The 26,945-nt window shown below is 42.1% G+C and overlaps 1 protein-coding gene across 3 annotated transcripts in view; it reads left to right on the top strand.

Moving 5' to 3' along the window:
- The first annotated feature begins 363 nt into the window (after positions 1–363).
- Positions 364–26,945, top strand: part of rptor (regulatory associated protein of MTOR, complex 1) — a 133,092-nt gene continuing 106,510 nt past the window's right edge. For all 3 annotated transcript variants that reach the window (XM_079159845.1, XM_079159846.1, XM_079159844.1), the window contains exons 1-4: positions 364–449; positions 1,787–1,961; positions 12,861–12,963; positions 14,512–14,594. In XM_079159845.1, the coding sequence (XP_079015971.1) occupies positions 1,794–1,961; positions 12,861–12,963; positions 14,512–14,594 (354 nt within the window). In that variant the 5' untranslated portion in view covers positions 364–449; positions 1,787–1,793. The remainder of the gene's footprint in view (positions 450–1,786; positions 1,962–12,860; positions 12,964–14,511; positions 14,595–26,945) is intronic.

Here is a 26,945-nt window from a genome sequence, read left to right as displayed (position 1 = left end):
GCATTCTGGGTGCAACCCAAGATGGCTGCGCCCTTGCAGAAGTGCTGAAAAAGTGCCTCTCCGGAGAAATTCTCGGGATTGTGTGTGATTTCCAAGAAAACCGTCGCACCAAATCAGCTACCAGGGTCGCTGGTTTGTAGAAGAAGACCCCACGATCCCAGTCATCGATAAGTGTGGCCGGTGCTTCGTGTGGCTGTGGCAGACTGTCTGCGTGAAGATGGGCCTCGTCTCCAGCCCCTTCCCATAGCGAAGAGCCGTGGGGAGAGGAGCCGCAGATTCCCCTGCAAACACTCACCCGTCCAACTCGGACTTGACGGGTTTGACATACTATACAGGTTGTGGACGCTGCCCTACAATTTTCTGACCAGGATTGTTTGTGCGACCGTATCTGTCATCGTCCGGAGACGAAGAGGTTCTGCTGCCCGGGTTGATAATCCCACCGCACCAAGGTCTCGCACGCATCTGCACACTTCTATGCCACAACTAGCGCCATTTCTGCACATCTGCCCGGTTTCACTTATCTTATATTATCAGGCTCTGTTCATGTGGCTTCGCTTTAAATAGCACTAGCTTCTCCTGCAGTGTGACTGCTGACTGCAATAGCCAGAGCCAGCTGTCAAATGAGAGCCGCGGTAGTGTAGCTAGCATTGAGCTAGCTGGGCTAACGTTAACTGTCCCGCCGGTTGCTCGCTAGCAAAGAGCTCCAGCTGTGAACCAAGTTAATCACAGCATATCCGTATTTACATGGTTGTAGGCGCACGCAACACTTAACCAAACTAGCTCCCCATCTGTGGCTGGAGCAGTGCTCACGTGGTCAGCGGTTAGCCCCACCATGACATCATCCAGGTGTTGTTCTCTCCGTGACGGAGTGATAGTAAGCGGGATACTACACTGCAGAGCTCCAGAGAGTGGGTTTGGTTTCAGTTGTTGTTGTTGTGATTCTCCTTCATGCAGCAGATTTACAGCGGTGCATTAAACGTGACTCATAACCACCATCACATGACCTGACGGGACTATTTTTGGTTTAAGGTCATAACACTGGAAGCTCAGCAGCCATTGTGGTTTTTCAGATAATCAATTTTCAGTATTGCAACTTGTCCACTGGTGTCTTTTTGCTTCTACAGTTACTAAGTACATGCTTCACCAGTATTGTAATATCTGCACACTTACATTGGTTGAAGCATTTCAAAGCTCACTTTCTCTGCAGGAAGACTCTTATGCTCGAAACATCACAACGGCACAAAAAGCTCTTTAGGTGGAAGTTAGGTAATGTGTTGTTTAAGGCCTGTGAACCTACTTTTTTTTTTTTATATCCTTTAAGGATCAGAGAAAATTCAAAACCCAAGCAGCACCACTTTTATTAGTCTATTTTTACCATTTTATTAAAAATGATGTCAGTAAATAAGGTTACTGTCATTACATGGTAAGGTGTCCAGTATGTAGTTTTCACTCTCATGGATTATTTGTGATCCACCACCACATTTAAGTGTCTCATGTTGGTCGAGTCCCTGTAGCGTGGCTACACAGACTCTTTGGTTCTGCCAATGCCTTCCTTATGTATACACATGCTTTCAGGTGGTCTTTTATTTTCAGGTTTATGTTACACTGATAACAGTTGAGTAGTGAGGGACAAATGTATCGGTCATTTTCTTTGTTATTGTGAGAGTAAAGTACGAGCCGCAGCTAAAGTTATCATATTGTTGGTTAGCTTACCAACACGACTGCACAGCATGGAGCGACGGAAATTCATCAAATGTGTGTTACTAACGAGAGCTCTCCCCTGCAGGGCCCTGATGAAAATGGACTCGGATATACTTCATTCTCCGGCCGTGGGCCTCGCCGAGGAAGAGGAGGCCGACATGAATGACTGGAAACTTCCCCTGGCCTTCATGAAGAAACGGCACTCTGAGAAGATTGAGGGCTCCAAGGCTTTAGCACAGAGCTGGAGGATGAAGGACAGGGTAATGTTTCTGCTCATCTATGGAGTAGTTCAGCATGTTAAGGATGTGTGTTGTGGAGGCTGTGGCTCTCTTTGTGCTGGTTCGCCCTATTTTCAGTCTCAATGCTAAACTAAGCTTACCGACGTCTGGCTGTAGCTTCATATGTACCGTACAGATGTGAGAGATATGTGGTTTGTAATGTTCCTGTGGGAGCTGAGCAGCCAAGACACCAGTGTTGATAGATGACTGAGGTCATCCCAGTTGGTGCTTGATTGTGTAAGGTAAAGGGTGACGCTTAGGATTGGTAAATTGGCCATCCACAGTGTCACTTCTCTCAAATCTCAATCCATTAAAGAAACAAATCAAATGCACCAATTCTTCACACTTCACTTTAAGGCAACATCATTCTTTTAACAGCCAGGACGCAGCGACAAATCATTGCCTACCCTCGTCTTTATTATAGTGCCAATTCATTTCATTCAGCTGGAGGCTACCCGCACTACGCTTCGACAGGGGAACCTCAAAGCTGAGTCCCATGAATGGTCACAGTGTGTTTCAGCTCTCATAAAGCTGTCGTTTCATTCACCGCAGTGCTACCAACCTGATTCTTTCATTGCCTCGTGGCTACAGAGCACTACCATTATAATGATGGCAAAGGCTACGCTGTCGTACGTTACCCGAACAAACTCTGCACTTATTGTAAAAATTCACCAAACGGAAATGTATCACCTCGCTGCTGTTAAGACACGAGTGGAATTACATCACAGTGCCTGGCAGTGTGAAGCTTCTGGCAAATGTTTAATAAGACGACATCATTAAATGTGACCCTGGTGGTGATTTAAGGGGTAATAGGAGCCGGCTGAAATGGGCCTTTTTGTCAGGAAGTCATGCTAAATCAATGGAGTAACATTTTTCATTGCTCAGAGCATTTCCAGGGCCGTAGACCCTCATTTGTACACTTATAGAAGAATGCGTCCTTCAACATTTCTATGCTCAAAGAGCTGCGACAAAAGAGAGCTTTTTGTGTTTTATACAGGTAGAGTTTAGCTTTGAATGTAATGCTGGCATGGGTTCTAATCCATTGTTTAAGATGGTGGTAATTGCAAAATGATGGATTTGAATGTTGTTCTTTTTTCATTATTATCTTTTGTTGAATAATATGAATGGCCATGGATGCAGAACCAGCTTGTTGTTGACTTATTTTTGTTGCACTTTTTAGCACAAATAATCACTAGTAAGAAAATTGAGGGTGGTTCTTAGGATTAGTGTTTAGTTGTGTTGTCATCAATCTCTGCATCGGCTATTAGTGTTGAGACAGATTATTTCTGTTTTTATTTGTCTTGGCCAGCGCATATCCAGGCCAAGACTTCCTTTTCCATTTGCTGCTCATTGTTTACAGTCCTATTGCCAACTTGAGACGCTAGACTGGAGTTGGAGTTGAGAATCAACAGGATTACTTCTGAAGTAGTCGGTTTACAAGCTCATTTTTAAACCCCCCAAAAAAGCGAAATCATCATCAAACGATAGCGCACCTCTTTTGCTCTCCTGCATGCAACCAAAGCCTGTTCTAACGTGATTGGTCAACGCTTCCCAGACGACTCACCGAAACCAGAATGCTTCCGATGCCAAAATTGCCTTGCCTGATATCTGACAAAATTGAGAACTGCTTTTCCATCTTCAGCCTGACATTGCCTCCAGGACCTTTTAGGACCTTTGAATCCGCCCACTCCAGTGTAACGACAGTTCTGTCTGTTATCAGGCAAAGAGCGGAGCGGAGCAAAGTAAAAACAAACATGTTGTGAATTATTAAATCATATCTTAACATGTGATTCAGCAGCATTTGCTTCGTAATGCATTTCGCAGAATATTATAACTGACCGGTGTGGTTTGTGTCTTTACTTTATAGCAGTCTGATTCAATGAATGTCGTGCGTAATGACACTGCACTCTGCTGCGTTAATTTACATTTTAAGCTTTATTGTGTTATTGTTGTGGGTTTGCTCCTGTTGACAAAATCAACAGAAACACCACGCAGACGGGAAGAGTAAATTTCAAGGCCCAGAATGTTATGCTGCAGTTTTATACTTTTGTTTTTCATGTGGGGATGATCACATAACTGCTTTGGATGATTTAAGGTGATGGGCAGTATCTTTCACAGTGAGGATATCGAGCACGTTGGTATGTGGACAGCTGATCGTGGTGAGAGAAGCGTGCAGCTTGAGGCTTACAAGTGGGCTGTAAATGATGTCCTGCACTGTGGGAAATCATAGGTCTTGCTCTTGTGGACATATACACGCACAATTACAATCTCACACACACTCAAAATCCCACTCAGAGTTATCTCTGGGTGAAGACAGGAGGAGAGAGGCTGTACAACTACAAGGCTCATTGATCAGAATGGTGCGTTTATTCCCCTCTTGGGCCAATGAAAGCTATTCAGATGTGTGTGTATGTGTGTGTTTGTGTTGCAACTGCTCACTGCTGTTTGTGTGTCCCGCTGTGTTTGCAGCAGGATTGTGTGTACCTTTGCTGCTCCTGCCAAGTTGAATAATAACAGTTTTTAGATGTACTGCATGAATAGCTGTCATTGTTGTACATTAGACTCAAGGTCAGGGCTTACTTCAGAAGACAAGTGGCTCCTTTCAGGAATAAAAAGCTCCCTAACTGTTGATTAGACAGCTATCAAGAGGGCATGAAGTATTATTTCTGACTGCATTGTTACGTGCAGTAAAATAAATTAAGATCAGAGGTGTGGTTCTAATTATCCTGTTGACGGCTCAATAAAGGCTGCAGTGTGGAATTAAAGCAGTCGGCTTGACGGGAAGTAAATGAGCAAGATTAGGTTTGCATTGATTTCACTTGGTATTGATTTAGTCCCCATCACGAAAAAAAACAAACACATTTGGGGTATTTAGTTGTTTGAGGCACATTTTCATTCTCAGACTCACAGTGAACATAGAACAAGATGTCACCATGGTGCTAGCAAACCAACATGAACCCGAACCTGATAAGATAAGATGATTGCAGCACAGGCTTTCACCATCGTCGATCCGCAGGTGTTACACTGGTTTTCAGCCCGATCGCCTTCATCCACTGACATTGTAGTCAGTACAAAGTTAGAACAGGAGAAACAGCCCTGTGCTGATTTATGTTGACGTCAGTGGCACCAAGTGTATTTTTTGTAATTAACAATTAAGGCTAGGTTTGGTAAATGTCTTCAAAAACATTTGACAGCCGGTATCTGTGGCTGTTAGAGGACTGTAATAAGACTACACACCTGCGCACTTGTTCCACAAGATGCTAGCGTGACAGCTGTGAGTGCGAACGTAGCCATGCTCGTTGTTTACGTCCATTATGATTATTCTGTGGGAGTGGCTCCACCCGCAGAATACCTCATCATGTTTACTAACAGAATAAAGGTCTATTCAATGTCCCAACAAAAATTATAAATCTGTGCCTCTTTATCTTTCCGAGAATATACAAATGCAAAAAAATAATCATATAAACAGAAAAATCAGAAGCTAAATCTGTAAATGTCATATCTCTAAAATAATCAAAGACTCAAAACATGGTACACTATTGTGTCTATACACATGTTGTATTCCTTTTTTTTTCTCACTATCAGACACACAACAAGGCTTTTCTTTAACTAGGATTCATAATGTTGTTATTTTAGTGTTTCAGTGGCCTCGTTGTTGCCTTTCTCTTCCCTGGTGCCCACAGCGGTGTTGTAATTACCACAGAAACAGCACATTGTTGTTGACACACTTAGTTATAGCAGAATGTTTAATTGTTTGTACAAACATGTTCTTCCCTGAGATTTTTTTTTTTTGACAAAATGGCTCAAGGCAGTCTTTTGTTTTTTTTAGCAGGACTGTGATTTTAACTCTGTTCATCTATTGAATGTTAGTTGAGTTATGATTTATCATCAGGTGGACAATCGTACTTGATTTATGGAGGCGGAGTGAGCCACTGTGGCTGCCGATGGTTCCCAGATGACCTGTAACTTGCTCTCATGCGTTGCCTGCTTGGTTTCTCCACTTAGGAAAAATGAAATCAATAAGTAATCAATATCCAAGCCCATTGTAATAATGTGGAAATGAGACGGGTGGTCTGTGCCACTTTATTGTTTACATCATTAGTTGAATTGAATCAATGTACACAGTTCATCAGGCAGAATATAGACTTTCAGCCACAGAGCCGTAAAAACAGAATGTATTTGCAAGGGACCAGAAATAATTACCAGAGGTCGACCGATAGACCAATCAACCGAAAATATATTTTACCGCCGTGGCCAGATAGTAACGCTACCAGCAGGCGCCGGTAAAATGTGTGCGGCACGGTCAGTTCGTCGCTTTTCCGTCGTGTGCGACCCTTCAGTGGCGGTGCGTCGTAAAACACACTTCATTCATACTCGACAGAAACAAAATAAAACTCGCCAACATTTTTTTCTTTCCACTGTTTCAACAATTTGATCGAAATAAACTCTTTATTCATCAAGTTAGATTTGTGCTTGTGTAGCGCTTTTCTTCAGACCACTCGAAGCGCTTTAACACTACATGTCATTCACACCCATTCATACACTGGTGATGGGGGCTACCAATTTTTGGGATAAAGTGTCTTGCCCAAGGACACATCGACATTGACTAATCGAATCACAGATCCTCTGAATGAAGGACGACCCGCTCTCCCACTGAGCCACAGTTGCTCCTTCCGTAACTTCTGCTACACGTCCCTTTACATCGTTAAATGCCACTTTAACAAACCTTTAATGTTCATGCATATTCCTGAGCTGAAGAGGTCGAGGCATCGTGTCCTAGTTGAGGCCGTTCATTTCATCGTGGCCAAGGGGAACAGAACTGGCACATAGGTTTGTCACTATTAATGCATCACTTCATTTTTCCTTTGTTTTTACATTCAATGAGAAAAGTTGTCTCGAGCACAGGGGAAATGCAGGGTTCAACGTTAATATATATTTTTTCACTTTCTAGCAAGAGGTCAAATTGCTTGAAGTCAACTTTGACTTGCCTCTCTTCAAATTGTTTTATTTCTAACACCTATGTTAATTGTAACATTATACGTTTTGCTCATTTGGAGATGATTGTCTTTCAGTATTTTAATGTGTGTAACGATGTGAGGAAGGAGTAGGGCGGTGCCTGAGAAAGTATGCAGTGTGTCTGCTGTACAGGGCCTCTCCTGGGAACTTTCATGAGCAGTCTCTCTCGGCTTTCAGCTGAAGCGTCCAATATCTGACTTGTTGCTGCCGGGCTATTTATGGCACGCCTGGAGGAGATTGATGCTCTCCACCATTTTTATGACCTTCATTTATTGTGGACCTAACAAATGGAATAATCAGGGGCCATTGATCGACGCAGCAAGCGGTGCTGGGGGCATTAAGGGAGTCCTCAAAGGGCGTAGAGGGAAAAGTCTGTAAAGTCCCCTGGAGTCCCATGCAGTTATTAATGAGAGGAGGAGGGCGACCAATTATATGCACAAACAGGAAGACATGCATCCACACCACTCGCATGCAGCACATGCATGTCTCGTGGCTCTACCTTCTTTCTACTCGCACAGATTCATTAATTACTGTAAATCCATCAGGTCTAGAATACTTTCCTTTAAGATCTGATTGGTTAAATTAACAGACTTTGATAAAATGGTCACGAGGTGTTTGTTCACAGTGGGAACCCTCGCTTTGCTCTCCTTCTACCCTGCTTAGCTTTCTTTATGTTTGCAGTCCTACTGTCTCTGGGTGCTTTTTCTAGTGCTGCAGATGATCATTTCATTGTTGATTAATCCATCAACTATATTTTTCATTGTTCAGAATAGTGAAAAAGTGTCAAAGTATTTAATTTTGTCAATCCACTAATCAATTTCGGCTCTATTTCTTTCTTTAAATTCCTTTCCAACGTTGTATAAAAGGGTAGAGAATATACAGTAGATCTGAAATCAAAGCTCTCCCAAGCAGACTTTGTACGGCTCACTTGAGAAACTAGAGAAACTAGCAGGCGTACCCTTGGTTTTTCAAAATTATCTAACTGAAAAACCCAGCCAACCCTTTCCCAATGAAAGTAGCGAGCAGCACTCGCTCCAAAAGTCACTAAATCTAGCGAGAAAGTCGCTAAGTCAGCAACACTGACACCCCATCCTTTCAGGCCTCCCTCCAAAGCCACTTTCCCAAAAATGATCATTATGGATATAACTGTATGTATGAATGTAAACAACTATTGTTAGTTGATGACACTCATGTGACAGGCAGTGAGCGCATAAGCAGAATACGTGCAGGCAGGCAGGCAGGTAGCCCGTCCAATCATTATTTGAAGGCTGAAAGGAATGATTGGAGCATTTTTTTTGTAAGAGCATTTGATTTATTGAAGGCTGTCTGGATACAAGGGGATTACCAACTGTAGCTCTAATTTCATCAATTTTACAATAAAAACAAAGTTGTTGTTTCCACAATTTTAAATTCAGTGGCTTGGGATTTATGAAGCTGTGTGCTTATCGGTTGATGTGAGTTAGCAAGATATGACTTGCAGTGAGTCAAGCAGGTCAGAGGGTTCCTAAGGTTGGCAGACGAATAAAGAACGTGTTACCTGTGTGGTAGAAGGTGAGCACTGAGACGTGTGCTGCTCACTACTCGAGCCTTCAGTAACAACAACCTGAATTCAAGTCTAATTTGAGCGAGAAAGTTCATTCTTGACCTTGGAAAATAGCAGTTTATAAAAACAAAACTCCCAAAAAAATGTAAAGTTTCCACCGACTAGCTTTAAGAGTTTTGCATCTCATGGTTTTCATCGGCGGATGAAAACCATGACAACCATTTTTTCCCACAATTTATGGGAAACACAACAACTGTGGATTGTCAATGCCCAAAATTGGAGGAAATAAACTTGACAAATAATTTGTTTATACACACGGCACATTCAAACAAAGCAGATGCATTCAAGGACACAAGCCGTCCTGTATTCCTGTTTGTATCTTTGACAACTAATCTTAAAGTGCATTAGTCTTTATTAGACAGTCTTTTAGACTACAGCAGTAAGATCTTTGTGATTTACAATCCATGGTAGTTTTGCCAACTTACTCAGTGGGAGGAATCAAGTCTGACGTGCTCGAACTAGGGAGTCAAGACTTGTTAAACACTCGACATTAGCCGTCAGTCTTATGCTTTTTAGCCCTCATTTGTAGCAGGTGACTCCAAATTACACCTCCATCGGCAAATCTCCGCTCGCAAAAACCTGACGATCCTCAGCAGGTGACGTTATGACTTAAAACATCACTCATGTGCATCAATATCAACAGTGACAGGAAGAAGGAACACTCGCACTCCACTCAATTAATGTAATTACATTCGACTTTTTCATGAATGAAGTCGCGTGGTTTGTCTTAGAGTTGTCGAGCCAGGCCGAACCGTCACGAGGGCCAGTTTTCCCTCAGGGTAGAAAGCAATTCATCGTTTACCACCTCGTAGCCAACCAGCTTTTCCCAAACCTTGTTGATAAATGAACTCCTTGTTTTTGTTTTCACTGTTTTTATTTCCATTGTGCATGAAGGTAATATGTGGAATAAACGAGCAGATAAATCAACGGGGATAATGTGGACCACATCTGTGTGCCGTCACACTCAAATGCCACGTTGCACCACGACGATAAGCTGGAATAGAAAAAAACCCTTTCCCTCATCCATCTGTATTATTCTCATGCAAATTAATATCAAATTGATTCTAAATTGCTTGTGTTGGATGCTGGTCGGAAACAAGTAATTTCATCAGGGCTGATTACGTTAAGATTTTAATTGTCCCGCCATCTTGAGTCACTTAATTGTAATCATGCTCAACACATGATGCCACTGTGGTGCCATGAGTCTCTCAAGTCACAAGTTCCACTTCTACTTAGTGAAGCCCTGATTTCTGTAGCTTTTGTGTATATTGAGTAAGAAATACAGTTTTTAAAATACACACACAAACGTCTTTCTTTGACATTTTAGCTGCCATCACCGTGACGTCTTTCCTCTGGTCTTTAGTGTAATAACTTTCCATGTCCTCTCGAGAGTCAACCGATTTCTTTGACATTTTATCTGCCAGAACAGTAACGTCTCATCTCTGGTTTAATTTTAAAGGGCAAACCTGTCCTGGTACGTTCTTCCCACTTGAGTCTGTGTCTTGGTTTTTTCCCCAAGATATTAGTGTAGATATTTTGCAGCCCCTGCACACTAATGGAGAACAGGCACACTAACATGCGCATTGCGTATTTATTCCAATGACAGATACACTGGATCTAACTACATCACACCTTTCTTTATTTGATATAAAATGGCAGTAGGGCCCCCCTTTGCCATGCAAAGAGCTCGAGTCTTCATTGAATTCTCAGTCACAGAGGTCCTGCACTGTGTGTCGGGGGATCATTCTTGAAGGAAAGCCTCCAGTTCTTTAAAGGATGAAGGAAGTGAACATCTTTAGATGTGGTGACTGGGGGGGGCCATTGATGGCTTTTAGCCTCTTTTTGGTGTTCATGAAACAACTCTTGAGCTATCATTGGATTTGCAGGTACCATTACAGATCAATAAGTTGGCAACAGACGTGTGTATCTGAGGCATCCTCTGGCTTTGCCTTGATGTGAGGGTTAAAGTACTTATCCTGCCATATAGAGTGCTGCAACGATGACATCTTTTTTATGTAGTAGAACAAACAAAGTCACTGAAGCTTGTGTTAACCACAGACCTTATGTCAGTCTTGCGTTGGCCTTCGTTGGTTTCTTTATTCCATTTCAACTATAAATGCCGTCTTTGGGAAGTAAGTTCACTGGCTTCTTGGACTATTCTTGACTAAACATCAGATGCATAAGCAGGGATTCTCAGGCCTTTGTTAAAGCACAGACTGCTAGTGCAAATCAACAATTCATTGAAAATCATATTTTCCATTGGCTGGCTGTGTTATTTTGTCCACCAACTGTAAAAGTTAGCACTTAGCTCAAAGCACTGCTCTGCCTAAGAAGAGCCTCACAGAGCTGCTAGCATGGCTGTAGACTGTTGATGTTGTTGGGGAACATCACGCTACTGTAAGCAGTGTAAGTTATGTGATGGACCGGTCACCATAGTTTCATTTTTCACAGTTACAAGCGTACGGCTTGTGCACATATAGATGTGTACCCGAGCAGAAAACGTCATTGGAATGGGTTCATGAGGTACACAATGCAGACGGGAAAAGGGTGAGGGTTGAGGAGGTCAGGTGAAAACAAAGGTGTGTGTGTGTGTGTTTGTGTATGTGTATGTGTATGTGTTTGAGTGTTTTTTGAGGATGCATGTCTTGTCCCGCCGAGTCCCACTGGCACGCTGACCTTTTACTCTGTTGGTGAGAAAGCAGAGGGCACCTTAATTACCTTCACAACAACAACTCGCCTTGCTCAGCCATGGGATGTCACGTTACCCACTGTGTACACATGTGTGCTCTATAAGTCTACATTGCACTCAGAGACGGTATCTCACACTACCTGTGAAAGGTCACTTGGCCCTCTTGCATTAACCTACGTGACAGTGTTGTACGTGTACAGTGTGTGCACAGTTGTTGTCATTTCTGAACCCCAGTATTGAGATTTTCCAACTTTGAGCTATGGACAGGGAATGCATCATTTCGACTTTTCAGCCATGTTAGCAGTGTCGCTTTCGGGATGGCTCTGTTGGTCCATCGGTCTGTCCACTGTTTGTAGTCCAGACTTAACTGAAATAAAAATTAGAATAAACTTTTGGATTGATAGCCTTTTGAAATTTGTATTGACATCACGGCCATTTCTTGTTGTCCGTCATTGGATCGGACTGAGCCACTCCGATCAGCCCTATTGGCAGTACCTAATGTCCTGTTTTGTTTCGAATTTCTTTGAATTTGACTGAGACAGCGGCACACATGGCGTCAGCGCTCGCGGTACTGTATATGTATGCGAAAACAGCGCTTCCTCCGCTCCGCTGCACCAGACCAGGTCTCCAGGCCGTCAAAAACAATATATTGATTAATCTGACGACTATTTCACCGATAGTCACGTTTAAACAACGTTTCAGATATCCCGGGAAAACGAATGTCGTGGTGTCTGGGTCCAGATCATCATCCAGAGATGTATTCACTGCATCTAGCAAGCCACATGTCGGCTGGTTTACTACAGCTGTATGAACCCAAAATAAACCGATTTTGATGTGAAGGATGTGGCAGGAGTGGATGGAGAGCTTTGTTCTGCGGTGCAGCTTCAGGCCCCGCTGCCTCAGCTGTCCGTGCTGGACCCACAGTGGCCAACGTGCTTTGTGCACTCCGCTCACCCGGGACTTTATCCTGGTAATAGGCAAGAGACTGCTGCTCTCTGCTCCCCCCTCTTTGCACCTACTAGGCTTCTAGTGACACTTTGCAACACATCTACTGTTAATCAGAAATGTTAATTTTCATGACCCGGCCCGCCTGAACCTCCTGATGATTTACAGCTTTTCTCAACGCTTCCAGTGAGAGTGGCACGACTCTTGCACACAAAAAAACAAGGTGCTGCCTGTGAAGATGAAGTAATTGCTAGCAGGACACCTGTGTTTCCTCATTATATGTGTGTGTGTGTGTGTGTGTGTGTGTGTGTGTGTGGGTGGCTGTGTCAGGACATGCCACATCACCCTTGGATCAATGGTTGAGAAAATGTGGAAGGGAAGAGAATAACTATCTTTTCAGTGACTACTGTTGAGTGTCTCTTGGGCGAGACACTTCACCTTCTCTGCTCCACTGGAGCGTGCTTCGGTTGCCAGCAGCAGCAGAGTGTAGTTTACTTTTGAATAAAGATGTAATGTGGTTTTGAAAAGCATTAAGAATGAATCCACTGGTCTGATCCACTGTTGTGATCCAGGAATGATCCACGTGAGTGATGTGAGGATAATGTGTGTTCTGTGTCTCCTCCCCCAGATGAAGACTGTGAGTGTAGCGCTGGTGTTGTGTCTCAACGTGGGAGTGGACCCTCCTGATGTGGTCAAGACCTCCCCCTGCGCCAGACTGGAGTGCTGGATAGGTGAGTCCACACAGACATGCCAACATGAATGCAAAAAGGTCGTCAGGTAACCTAAAAATGCGAAAGGCCAGTGTTTGGTTCATTTGGTTCATAACTAATACTACAAATGCAGAGTTTTTTAATAATCAAAGCAAGTATTGAAATAAAAGGCAGTCTAACAGCACCATAAATGACATTAATATAAACGCAATAACACAAAATCAGACGCATACTAGCATGTTTTAACTTTTTTATAAACGCTACAACAATGCAGTGAAGCAAAGAGAAAGCAGGAGAAAAAGAGACAAAGACTGAATATAGCGCAATATTCACAACAGGTGTCACATAATTGCATTTCCTTCTGTTATCGTGGACATGTGAGGGACCGCACCTGTTTGAGCCGTCCACCTCATCCTGAAAATACCAACATAAGCTATGCCTAGTTAGGACGTGTAGTGACTATATACCAAAGGCCTGTAAATAACAAGTGTAACAATGAGCAGGAAAGCTTAGGGTTGTTGGGTTGTGGTGAACCATGCAATACTAGTGTGAACTTAAAGTTGATAGTAAAAGTTAGCTGCTACTTTGTAACATTTAGGGACATTCTCATGGGAACTCAATTCATAAGGCCTCTGTCAACTAAGGATGAAGCAGTCTGCCCCCACCCACCAGAAGCACAACATGACACAGAACAAAAACAAAAGTAACATCTCCGTTGAATGGGAACCTCAAAACCATTGTTTAGCTCTCCTGAGACTGCTTGACTTTTTGGAGTGTGGAGAACACATGAAAGAGGGAACTCTGTTCAAAGTTTCTGAAACTTTCTCGGTGAGAACGCTGACATTGTGCAGACCTGCCACTTGGTTTTTGAGACGGTGTTTGAGACATTTAAGTGGTAAAGGCAGAGGTGATGTCCTTAAATACACCGTGTTGTTTAAGTTAATACATAAACCAACAGCTACATGTTAAGAGAAACACGCACATCTACTTTTCAGTGGCAGTGGTGTGTGTGAAAACCTTTTATATACTGGCATCGTTTAAATTTCATAATAATAATAACTGCAGTGTTATGTGCCATATATAGGAACCTTAAAGCTGCCATTTTTGATAGATCACCAAACATCTTTTCTTTTTGTTGTGATAACACATTTTCATAGGCCTTGTTCATCATAAGGGCAGTGGTTTAATGTTCAGCATACAGCTTACCAACACATTCTTCTCTGCCTGCTGAGCACAATTTGAGCTGTCCTGAATTTATATTCTGCTATTCTTTATGCCATATTGATTTACTCTCATCATTATGTCAACCTCAGAGGCTACTGCTTTTTTCTCTCTCCAAACTTACCTCTATAATCATGGCATGCAAGTGTCTTTTTACTCGAATGTTGAATATTGATAAATTGATTATTTGGATGACTTAATTTTACTGTAACCAATTGACAGCAATGGAAAGGTGTGTGGTGAATAATATTTTGATCTGTCAGCTCCAGATTGAACGAGAGTGGTTTCGCTCAGCTGTGACTGTCGTGTGCGATCGCAGTGTGTTTACACTCTGTGTTTTCTTGCCAGATCCTCTGTCGATGAGTCCACAGAAAGCCCTGGAGACCATCGGGGCCAATCTGCAGAAGCAATACGAAAACTGGCAACCCAGGGTGAGTCGGTTCACATGAACCAGCCTCCCTCCTTTTCTTGAACGTGCTTGTAATGATACATAGACCACATCCACTAACTCATTCCCACTGTATGACGCATACAGAGAATCAAATAAGGCTTCCAATAAAACACTGAGAAATTAAAAAAAATATAATTATATGCATTCCAAGACTTGACCGTGGTCATATCATATGATTACTTATGTTTTTTTGGCTTCCATTGAGCCATTCTCATGTTTTTTCAACAGTGTTTCTGAGATTGTTTTATAGATGTTGGCAGACTATCCAGAGTATCCGATTTTTGCCAACTCTGTGAACCTTACTAATGGTAGTCACCCTTCCCAGTACTTTATCATAAGGTCCTTTAACACACAGTGGCTTCTATCGATTCTAAACGTGTTTTCTTTGGATATCGCTTCAAAGGCATCTGTTTCTAGTCTCTGGGTTCAAGTGCTACAAACACAATCCCGTGCAGATCATTCCTACGTAATGCTGTGAGAACTTGGCAGACAAAACATTGTGATGTATGTGAGAAAGACAAGACAGTGACTGCAGCTGTCATGGTAACTCTGTGCCTCCTACCTTATTCCCCGTGTTTACATTTAGTAATCATTTGAAGATGTAATGGGGTGAATGGGTTTATTATAGATATTCAATTGTGTCAGCTTTAATGGACTTCCTTTATGCATTTTTCCAACAAAGCACAGATGCATCATTTGTTCTTGTAAATTCAGCTGTTAGAAGTTTATTTGTTTACATGCATTCAAATCGATGCCGGCAGTTGCAGCTGTGTTTGAGCTCAGTGTTTTCCCAGAGGCTCCTGGGTCTGTTGGAAAAGACATATTTTGCTGAAGAAAAGACTGACTTGTGCTCTAAAACTAGGGAACAAGGAAAAGAACATAACTGCTCAGGCAACAGCAAATCTTATCTATGCAGATGACTGTCCACTTTCTAAGTGGAGAGTGTTTTATAGCGCTTTTGTAGAGTGCTGCAAGAATGAGTAAATGAGTTTGCACTTACGTTAAAAAGGCTAAATCATATACGCAACATCATCGCGCTGAACACTAGCTTTGTGGTGGTGGCATTAAGGCATGCGACTGTTGACTAGTAGTTCTCTTGAATACCTATGTGGAATACACTTATTGTAAGTCGCTTTGGATAAAAGCGTCTGCTAAATGACTGTCATGTAGTGTAGTGTATTTCATTTATAGCCTAAAGTCAGCTCTTTACTTCTAACGATCGTGTTTACGCTTCAAATATCATAAAAAGTGGAGTTCATTTGTGGAGATTATTTGGCTGAACAAACTTGGAAGTTTAATAAACATTTGTTTGCCACAGAGCTACATGCCGAGGTGGCCTGGTTCACATAAAGCTCAGAACTCTGTGAGAGCTGGACAGCATACGGGTGGAATCCGAACAGTTTATCAAATGTACGTCCTGCAGCCTCTTCCTCTCCCGAGCAAGAGCAAACGGGAAGAGAGGAGAAAAACGGTTCCGATCCGGCGCATCCGATCACAAAAGTCCCATTTGAAAAGTGCCACCACAACTTTTGTCCCGCTGGCTCCTCAAATTCAAGACGTTTCTAGCTGAAGGAGAGCTTGGCAGACACACACACACACACACACACACACACACACACACACACACACACACACACACACACACACACACACACACACACGCACACACATTGTTACAAACAGCAGGGAGACCTCACTGAAGCTCCTGAGTGAATGTGAACGTTACCACTTGAGGATCCACCATGAGCATCTTAGCATTTAGTATTTAACATTAATGACAAACCATTGCGACCCGATTCACAAAACATTTTACGCCGGTATATAAAGTTAGAATGCAGAATGTATTTGTGGTTTAAGTCGATGGCGCTGCATGGTGGTGTTTACCATGTTAGCTGGTCCTGGCCTAACATTTTGACTGTCTTTCATATCCTTTTCTCTCGTCTTTTTGCTATTTAAAATATGTGTCTTGTGGGAAGTGACGGGGAAAAAAAAAAAAGCAAACACTTGAAATCTGATCCGAGCGGTTGTTGCATTTGCAGATATTGGATTTGAATTGCATTTCAAACCACCTGCGAATATGTTTTTATATCCGGTCAGAAAGGATTGGATTTAATCATGCCTTTTCTTCTGTTGAGACTTTGTAACAAAAACCTCTTATTGCTATTAGAAAGTCAGATCTCAGCTGTATGTGGGACAGGTTGATGATGATGATGGAGGGTTCTTTTAAAGCAGGTCTAGAGGCAGAGCTGAAAGGCAGAAGGTGGAAAAAGATACAAGTTTGTGAGGAAAACTATAGCGCCATCGTAGCTGGTGAGTTGTGAGATCTTGTTGCCATGTTGCTTGGAACCGTAGAACGCTCCACAGCTTATAATGAGGATGTGAAAGTAAAAAACACAAACAATGTTTGGCTGTTTGGTAAGATAGTACAGAAGTAAAACATGAGGTAAGAGGAGGTGGAGGAATGGACGTCTCTGGAGAGAGCAGCCAAAGGAATGTAGGCTCGGTTGACCCTGGAGGTCAGCAGTGAATGGTGATGGGAGTGCAGGAGGAGGAGTGGGAGGGTGAGAAAGCTGTTCCTTTTTTCAGCCTGAGGATTCACAGCTCTGCAGCATCTCACCACAGAACTGCGTTCGCCAACACACCCTTACATAAACTGATGACAAAGCAATCAATTACACAGCAGCTATTTACCTGCTTGGCCACCGCAATGAGAAATGTTGTTACAAGTTGGTTTTGGGTGGGTGGAGTTGCTCAACATTAGACCTAAGAGCAAATGTTGAATCTATTTTGTCGCATTTTCCTTGTGTCGGGATGCAGTCGAGCTGCCCAGAGAGTTAAGCTGTGCCAACCTGCCGTCACGAATCCATTTCTGAACTCTCGCATTAACTCTCATGGCCAAAAAACAGTCTTTGCTTCTGTCCATTCACTTTCTTCACCATCACTACATCACTATATCTACCTCTTGTTGGCTTGAAGTTAAGAGTTCTGACAGCAGTCCAACATACTGTCCAGCAGTCTCTGTGATGAGACCCAACTTGAATTAGCTCAGTAAACCGGATACAGCTCCTCTTCATAACACCAGAAGCTCTGTTATTTTATACTTGTTATTGGTGCAAATCACAGCATGACATGGTAATGCTGTGTGGTTATCCGTTCATAGTGTTGTTTGCAGTCAGTGTGTTAATTTATCAATACATGTTCTGTTTGAAGTGCTAAAGATTTTCATTTCAACAAACCCTATTTTTGATACTTAATTATTTATTTTTATTGATTCATCCTAACTCAAGAAAACTCCCTATGTTGGGAGTAACAAAGGCCATTTACATCATCGATAGATATGACAGAACAGTCATAATCCAGTGGACCCTTTATATCACAATTATACACTATATGTGTGTGATTGTACTGCAAAGATTCAAGAAACAAACACAAGATAAATCTAGTATTAATTAAAAAAAACAATAATAATCTAATACAAGAAAGATAGACAACTTATTGGCACTCAAAATAAAAGAATTCCTAATGTCTCCTTATGAATGACATTAGCAATCAAGATGCTGGAAAGGAAAGATGCTCCACGTAATTACTGAAGGGAAACTAGACTCGTTGACATTTTAAAGTGATACATTTAAGGCAGGGATCTCAAACTCAAGGCCCGCGGGCCGGATCGTCATTTTATGTGGCCCGCGAATCCGCCAGCAAAAAAAAAAAAAAACGTTATAAAAAAGAAAAGTTAGACTTGATAATAAAAATATCCCCATAGTCGAAATGATGATGAGATAGAAAGTCGAAGTTATGAGATAGAAAGTCAAAATTATGAGTTACTTAAACACACAGTCATAGAAGCAGCTCTCTGGCTGGTTACTCTACATTTGAAATGGAAATGTATTGAGATTACATTGCAGACAACACATGAAATACTTCACGTGGGATTGTGAAAACGCACCCTTGAAAGGATTTTAAGCATCGAACAAAGTTATTGTAATAACTTGTGTTTGATATTTGTCTTTGCTATTTTCTTTAAAAGTTCGATAGAGTAATGTGGGTTTCTTAACCCTGAATTAAAAGGATTTAAGTTATTATAACAGAAATGTGCTTACATATATTTTGACATTTATATAACTGCATGTACAATATTTTTACACTTGAATAAACAATAATCAAATGCAGAGACAGAGACGGCCCTTTGCGGGCGACCATGATGCTGATGTGGCTCAGAGTGAAAATGAGTTTGAGACCCCTGACTTAAGGTGAACCTCAATTTGAAGACGGATCATGACTTCTTTGATCTCTTGTGTCAAAGCAGGAGGACAGGCCGCCTTCCAGCAAACACAGCTGCTTCTAAATCAACCAAGAAGGGAATCTCCAGCATTCTCACTTTAAAGCAACTTAGTGCAGCTTTGAAAAGGACGCCCATGCTCTCAGCCAGCCTTAATGCTGCCTCACAATCAGGTTCTACATGGTTTGATTTTTTGATACCCAAATATCATTGTTTTTTTTTACTTTCGTGTTTGTTGTCTCCTCATTTTTCTTTTTTTTTTAACCTAATGGGCAGTGTCAGTCGGAGCGGGTCAGCATGGGTGTCATTGCTCCACAAAGGCAGCCAGATGTCTTCAGTCTCTTACTGACAAACTGCTAATGTTGCCGGTCAGAAACATGTGATTGCTAAGATGGCAACATGTGGTGAAGTTGCAACATATAAAATTAAAAAAAACAACAAAGAAAACGTGCCAAACTGGTTTTAAAAATAGCAAAACCAACACACATCCACTCATTTGTACAAGTGTTGTATTTGTGATTAAGACTACTTGCTCTGTCTTACACCTAACTATAAAGCAAAGAATCTCCTTCTATACGTGGGGTTGTCCTTCGCTGAGCACAAAGGTTGGCAACCTTTTTTTATATGAAGAGACCTTTTACAATTCAAATTGGGTGCTGTTGTACCGGAGTAGTTTTACAAGTAGGAGTCTATGAGCACAGTAACGCATTGATACTCGATATCCGATACCAATATTGGTACGTTCCCATTTCAGTGTGTATAAATTCTTCACTCAGTTTATTTGTCTTTGTTGTTGTTGTTGTTGTTGTCCAAAGACGGTCTTTTCTTTGCTGCCTGTGCACACATTACGGAGTGTGGCTGTACAGTGTTACATTATGTCCCAAACTGGATTCAACCTTGTACTGCTTTTGTTTCACACAAGACGCATCAACAAAGACGAGAAGCTATTCAGATGCTTCTCTTTGAGCTTTCCGTCTCAACAGGCCTTCTCTGCCCTCCGATTCTCTTTCAAGCGTGGCTTGTTCTCTTTCATTTTCTCTCTCTGCACGTCACCCCTTTTTTTTCTCACTCTCTTTCTGCCTTTTGTGTTATGATTGAAAGTTGTGAGTTTACAATTCTACCCTCTTGGCCTGCCAGATGTTTGGTAGTCACTGAGATGAAAAGCGGCGTGCTTGTCTTGTCAAATGGTCATTTCAAAGTCACGCAGTAGTTACTGAACATGTTTGAGCTGTCAGACAGGTTTACGCCACATCTCTGGCCATCTCTCCTTTGGTCTGTCTTTTTCTGTGTTACTGCGGTGTCCTCCATATCTCTCTATGTATCTAACTCTCATGTCTGGCTGCAGCCGGTGAACCCCTGCTGTCCACTTCACTGACTGTCTCTGCATTATGTATCGGTGAGCTGCAGCTCAAACACTTGGCTACTGATGAGCTCTGAGGTCTTCTCTTATCCCCCTGGAAACACCACGCTTCACAGCGGAGGAAGAGCACGAGTGTTATCGGTAACAAATGAAATGCATGCTTTAAGCTGGTGTAATGTGACGTAACACAGTTGTCATGCACAGGATACTGAGAGGCCATGATGACACTTTTTTTACAATGATGAACATACGTCTGTGGGCCAGCTGATGTGCCAAATGTATCAACGGTTACAATTGCCACACGCATCAGTAACATCATCCACATATTATTTTAGGGTCCAAGTACGGAGGGCGTCGAGTGCTGTGCAGATTGTAAAGCCCCCTGAGGAAAATGTGATTTTCCGTATTAGGCTTTATCAATAAATTGACTTGACTATCTGTAATGGCAGCATGTTGACACATTTTACTGTGTTTATTTGGTCTTTTTGTGTTCAACCAAATGGGGAAAGCGATAGAACTGTTGGCTACGTTCGTTTTTTATCAGTACAGGTGTTCATGAGGAGTCCTTCTCAGTGTGTGAGAATATATTAACTAATGACATTGTAGATGCACATGGATGTGAACTGCAACTTGAATGGCTGTTAAAGGCATACAACCATGAGGCGGTCATTGTAGTTCTCCCACAAAGCAAGACGCAAACAGCTGGAATTGGCAGAGGAATTTCGAGCAGTGACGCACCCGTGTGACTAAAGACGATCCCCGTCTAGAAGAGTTTGTGACTGTCTCGTGTATTGTGTATTGACCCTTTTATTTTGGACAGTGGATCCAGCAATTAACAAGGTGTCGATGAAAGTGTGACATGGAATTAGGAACACGTACACCGTGTAATGGCTGCTTGTAATATTGTAAGATTGTAATAATTATATTTTTAATGGATACTGACGCAATGATGAGATTATCATTTTAATTTCTAAAACGTATGTTTGGTGTTTTGTGTAAAGGACTGTTATATTTTTATGAAATATCACAGTCTAACAACAACGGAAGAATTTCCCAATGCCGGTCCTTGATGACAGAGATAATGATTATTGGTTGAAGTCTCTGCATCATGTGGAAAAGAAATCATGTGAGAATAATAACAACAACTGAAATTATGTGAGGATAACAATGTGTGGTCTTGTGCAGCTGTTGTCCGACCAGCAATAGGGAAATGTGGTTTACTCGCATCTAGTCAACCCGAAGATTGTCAAATTGATGTGGATCATTTTCACACATTCTTATTTCTGTTATTCATTTTGCAAAATAAAAACAATATCCTGGCTGATGCAGTAAAAAAATATGTTGATATTTTGGCGGTTCTAGAGCTTCAAGCTGAATAACCAACGCCACACTACCCACTACATTATTCCCTCGGGGGGACCCCTGACAGCTGCCAAATCACCTGAATCCCATTTGAGTTTAATTGATGACCAGCGTGTGCGGGAAGCTGCGCCGTGAATAACGCAATGCACAAACAGTCTTAATGGTCTCCCCGAACTGCTCCTCATGCCCTGAGTCCAATAGGAGCCACAGAGTAAACCATTAGCCCGCTGGAAGACTTATGGACGGCCCACCAATGCATCGATAAACAATGTGCCTTTTGGGGGGGGGGGGGGGGGGGGGGGGCTACAGGTCACCGCTGCCATATGCTGGTGTGTGTGCGCCATATGAGAGGGAGATTATTGATCAGCTCTCTCACTGCTGCTGATCACCTCCTAAATATCCCACTAAACTATTGTTTGGACGCCTCAAGCCATCTCGTGTTGATAGATGGATTGAGATTAACTCCAGTTTGTGGTGATATTGAGGTGATGCAGACCGGTTATTGTTCTGCAGTAGAGGTATATGATCCACAGGGTTTTTCCCTGTGGACCCCTGAGACATTTACTGTCCCGGGAACATAAGCACACCACTCCGGGAATCCTGGAGAATCCAGAGCATTTCGCCCTCCTTTGCTGGTGGACTATAAACAAATGTTAAGTGTGCATGCCGCGACCTATTGTTCCGCACTCCTGCTACTAACACTACTAAACAGCCCAAAGAGCTGGACAGCCTGACTCTGGGTAGTAAAAAGAGATTAATATATTACTTTTAAAACCTCATGGAGAGTTCGGTAAAAGCCTGATTCTGGACAGTAAGGGATCCCTTTAGTGCTAGCGTCACAGCGGAGCGTTGTCAAAACTAAGCAGCCTTTGTTTTGCTTGTTCAACAGTGTGATAAATGGTTATCAAACACATTCGGATACGATTTAAATTTATGTTTTTATTCTCAGTTCTTATCATGGTGCTGACTAAAACACTGCTCTACTAAGCTCGGGGTTGGGACCCAAAGTAGGCTGCAGTTTTTTTATTGTACCTAATCAATAACTGTGTGAAATGCACATTATCATGGTTAATACACAGACCTCTAAATATGGCACATCGGTATTGTACATGGCATTGTAGTCTTTGTTTGCTTTTAGTAATGTTACGAAGCGTAGAGTCTGAGGAGAGAAGTGTTATGTGTCAACGTGACTGTATCAACAGCTGCTGTGTCCACAGTGACTCACCTCTCTGTGTCTGCACTCAGCGAGCTAAAGTCTCTGCTGTGCTCAGACACTGATGGCCAGTGTTTTTCTATTATTATTATTATTATTATTCTTATTATTACTATATCCTGATGCTCCTGCGCAAATATGTTGAAGACCGTATTATATGTGTGCATGTGTTTGCATGGACCTTGTGGAGAGGATGCAGAGCAGGAGGCTAGGATGTGACTCAGCAGATAGAGATTAAAGATTCACCACCTACAATTCATTTATAATTAATTTTATTCTAGTGAAAATGTGTGGCTGCCTGACTGCAAGTGCATGCCAATCCAGCAAGCTTCCAGTTGGGCAGAGTGTGGGCACGGGTGCATTGTTGTTTTGAAGGACGTTGGTGCAAATTGGAAGCGGATCCATTCAGAATCTGACTTTCTGACTTTAAACTGTGGAGGAGCAGGGTGTCCTGGATGACAACAATTGCCCGTCCCTGCAGACATTTCTGAGTTTTATTTTTTTATTTAAAAGGGACCATGTACAGTTTAAACATAAATGTCACCATTCGATGCACTGTACCAGATTGTAGTTTAAGCTAATTAGCATCTGCAGTCCCTTGGCAGGTCAAACAAGGACAAGACAATAACACAGTAAAAGGAAAAGACATAATACAAGATATACCATACGGAACATACAAGACACTCAATACAGCGCTACACACAAATAGCATATCAGAAATTAATGTTTGTCAATAAAATCAAGTCAGGAAGACCACAAGAATTGAGGTCAGTGTGTGCAGTGTTGTGCAGCTTTTAAAATACCTTTTAAGTTGGATTTAAAAGTGCTAATAGAGCTGCAGCTCCTCACACCTTCAGGCAGGGTGTTCCACTGATGTGTTGCTTTTACAGAGAAGGCAGATTGTCCCGTCACCCCCGACACCCTGCTTTACCCTCAATGCAGTGATCGTCCAGAGCTGCATGGTTTGCATGTTTCTGTTCTTTATTTTTAAGGAAATTTGACATTCAAATTCTCTTCTCTTCTGTGCTTTGAGTTCAAATGTCTCTCAAAACTGTCCAATCCCCAGGATACCGGCCAATGAAAATGTTGGTAGTATGGTGGTATGTTGAACTTGCAACATCAAGGTCAAACTTGATTGGTCAGTTTGTTGAAATACGGACTTGTCACTAAAATGAGAAGAGCTGGCCCACCTTAAAGGTCAGTACACATTAAGTGCGTCTTAGCCGATGTTGTTAAATTTGGGGCTAACCCCCTTCTCTTAATTCAGCAGTTGGCAAGCAAGACACGGTCACTTGGCTTGGGTCTTGAGGAGTTGTAGCATCTAATTAATCAAGAAATAGCCTGAACTGTACACTGGCAGTGAGCGATAGTGACAATATGTCTGTACATCACAGGTCACCGTGAACATTTGCCCTGTCAAGGAACTGATTAGTACACACAGAAGTTTGACCTGTCCTCATTCTCTGCATATCAACCACTGAGTCAACTGTTACACATATAGATGAATGCACATGTTTTGTAGCCGGAGAGCTTCTCATTTCAGTATGATGACTTCATAAAGCCACTGCTCCACAACAAAGTAACATAAACTGTGTGAACTTATTGTCTGGTTAGTAACTAGCTAACCGTTAGCATGCCGGCTAGCTTGGTAAGCTATTGTGACTGGCTAGTGCTAGCATGTCCAGGGTTGTTGAGAATGCTAGCGGTCCCTGTCACCGGGCCTCTGACACCACCTATTTCACGAGGACATGTGGAGGAATTTTTGCCGCGCCACTTTCTGGGGCGACTAGTAATTCCTGCGTGATCTCGTGAGAATCCCATGTTCCCATTGCCAACAAAGCATCCTATAATAGGGATTAATATCCTTGCTGCACTTGCACTGACGTACAAGAGTCTGTGTAATCATTATTTATGACACTGAGTGTACTGTAGCTATACAGCAATGGCGAGCGGGATGTTAGTCCGTTTTTCCTGTTTTGACCTGAGAAAGAATTGAGAAGTAGCTTCTGCTGCTGCTGAATAGCGTGACTAATGAATTGTAAGTAATGAGCTGTTTTGTCAGTCAGCTTGATGTAGATGTGGTGTTCTTTATTGCTGTAAACAATGATTGCTGTCGACACAGCAAATGTGCAGAGGCCTCCTCCTTTTAACGGCAGTTCAAATGATCAGGCTGCACGGATTGATAATGATTAAGTCTCTCTTTTTCTTTTTAAGCCTGAAGTGGCTTCAATTAAAAGAGTGAGTTCTTCCAATTATGCACTTCGCAGATTGTGAGATCAGTCTTCGCGTCCCTCTCGAGTGCAGAATAGAAAGTCTTTATGTCACAACACTGAGACATGACGCGCTCGTTTAGCTGCTACCCAGCATCCTTCACTCCCACTGTCACTCAACTCGACTGTCCTTCACTTTGGCCCTGATTGCTAGTGAATGTGGGGACCTGCACCTCTCACTTTACACTAATTAGTAGGACAGCTGTCTGTGTAGATCATTAGTGTCCCCCTCAGTCTTCAACTAATGGCTCCACTGTCCCCCCATTCTCGTTCTAATGTCCAGCTCTCCTTTCACGCTTCCTCTCCTCGGGCCGTGTGGGATGTCTGTATCAACGACCTGACCAGCAGTGGCCTGTTAATGGGCTCATTTTATAACACGATTATCCTGCAATTAAAAAAAGAAGAAGCTTTTTTTTCATTGGCAGATGGTCACTGCTTGTGGATCCATAGATGTTGTTAGGCAGATTTCATTACTTTTTCCATGGAGGCAATCAAACACACATCTGGGAAATGTTAAATTATATGACAAGTCTGCTTGTGTATAGTGTGGATGCTCTAAGTGTTTTATTTATTATTTATTTGTATTTCACCAGCACCACACTGGAATCAATGAACATCTCTGGTCTTGGTCATTTGTTTTCCTAATAGGATTAATGTTCAAGGGAAATCTTACATGGGTTCTTATTTGTATACTTGGAAGAAAGAGTGAGTCTTGCTAATATTTGTGTGATTGTCATTCTGGAATATCCAAATTGTAAATTGTCTGGAGGGAACATTTAGGGTCACGTGAATGATCTGGCTCAGTGATCTGACTCATAGACTTGGAGTTCTGCGAGTCACCTTCCGGCCTTATGTAAACCCTTTTTAACTTACTTTAGAAACTTTTTTTTTTTTTATTGGGGGGGAACAAAAGTTTAAAACTCTTAAGAACACATTGCAACATTGATATATTGTCCGTTTCACACTATTCTGCACCATTAAGTGAAGAAGACTGACAAGTAAACAAATCAAGATGTAAATTAAAAAGAAAAGTGTCACAGGTCAGTTAGTTCCCATATTCAGAAAGACATACATTTTACCGGTTATGGAATCCATGGACTTGAATTAGCAAGGCCCTCCTGATAACATTCACTATATAACATTGATTCTTATGGTGCTGATTCAATATATATTGATTCTGTATGTGCAATTTGAAATCGAAAGTTTTTCCAGTGTTATTTCTTTCTCTTTGAAACACATTTTCATTCGGGGGATAGAAAAGAAAAACCACTGCGGATGAACTGTTGAAATGCTGAATAGACTGTGACTCACTTGACTGAATGAAATACACTGGTGAAAAGCTTTTCTCAAGTCTTTGTTCTTCCTGTAATGCTGTCATGCATGGCCTTGATTTCCAGACTCCCCACAGTCGCTGATTTAAAGTCGTGCTCAGACTACAGGAGTTTTTTTAATCACAGTTTTAGAATGAAAACCAGTTGCTGCCCATTGGTGGTGATTGTAAACAATACCCAAGTAAGATGGCGGACGATTATCCCAATAGTTCTGAATATTATCCACTGTTTTATATCTGTGGAGCGATCCACCACCTCACATGACCGCGCATGACCTCATGGGATGCAGATGTAAACAAAAAGGAGACTTCTGTGGTACAACAACTTGTGGTAGTAAAGCTTCGCAGTGAGGAAAAAACAAAAGCAAACGGCTAAGCGAGTCTGGATGAGACAATGTTTGGAGAGATGAGGGCAACACGGGTTGTCTATTCTTCAGAGAGGACTGGAGGTGAGACTTGAACAGTCGGTGTATATATTTGTCAATATCTAGCATGCCAGCTAATGCTAGCCTCAAGG

The sequence above is a fragment of the Pholis gunnellus genome (genome assembly GCF_910591455.1).
Source record: "Pholis gunnellus genome assembly, chromosome: 5".
NCBI classification, from domain to species: domain Eukaryota; kingdom Metazoa; phylum Chordata; class Actinopteri; order Perciformes; family Pholidae; genus Pholis; species Pholis gunnellus.
This window is presented reverse-complemented; position numbering and strand designations above follow the sequence as displayed.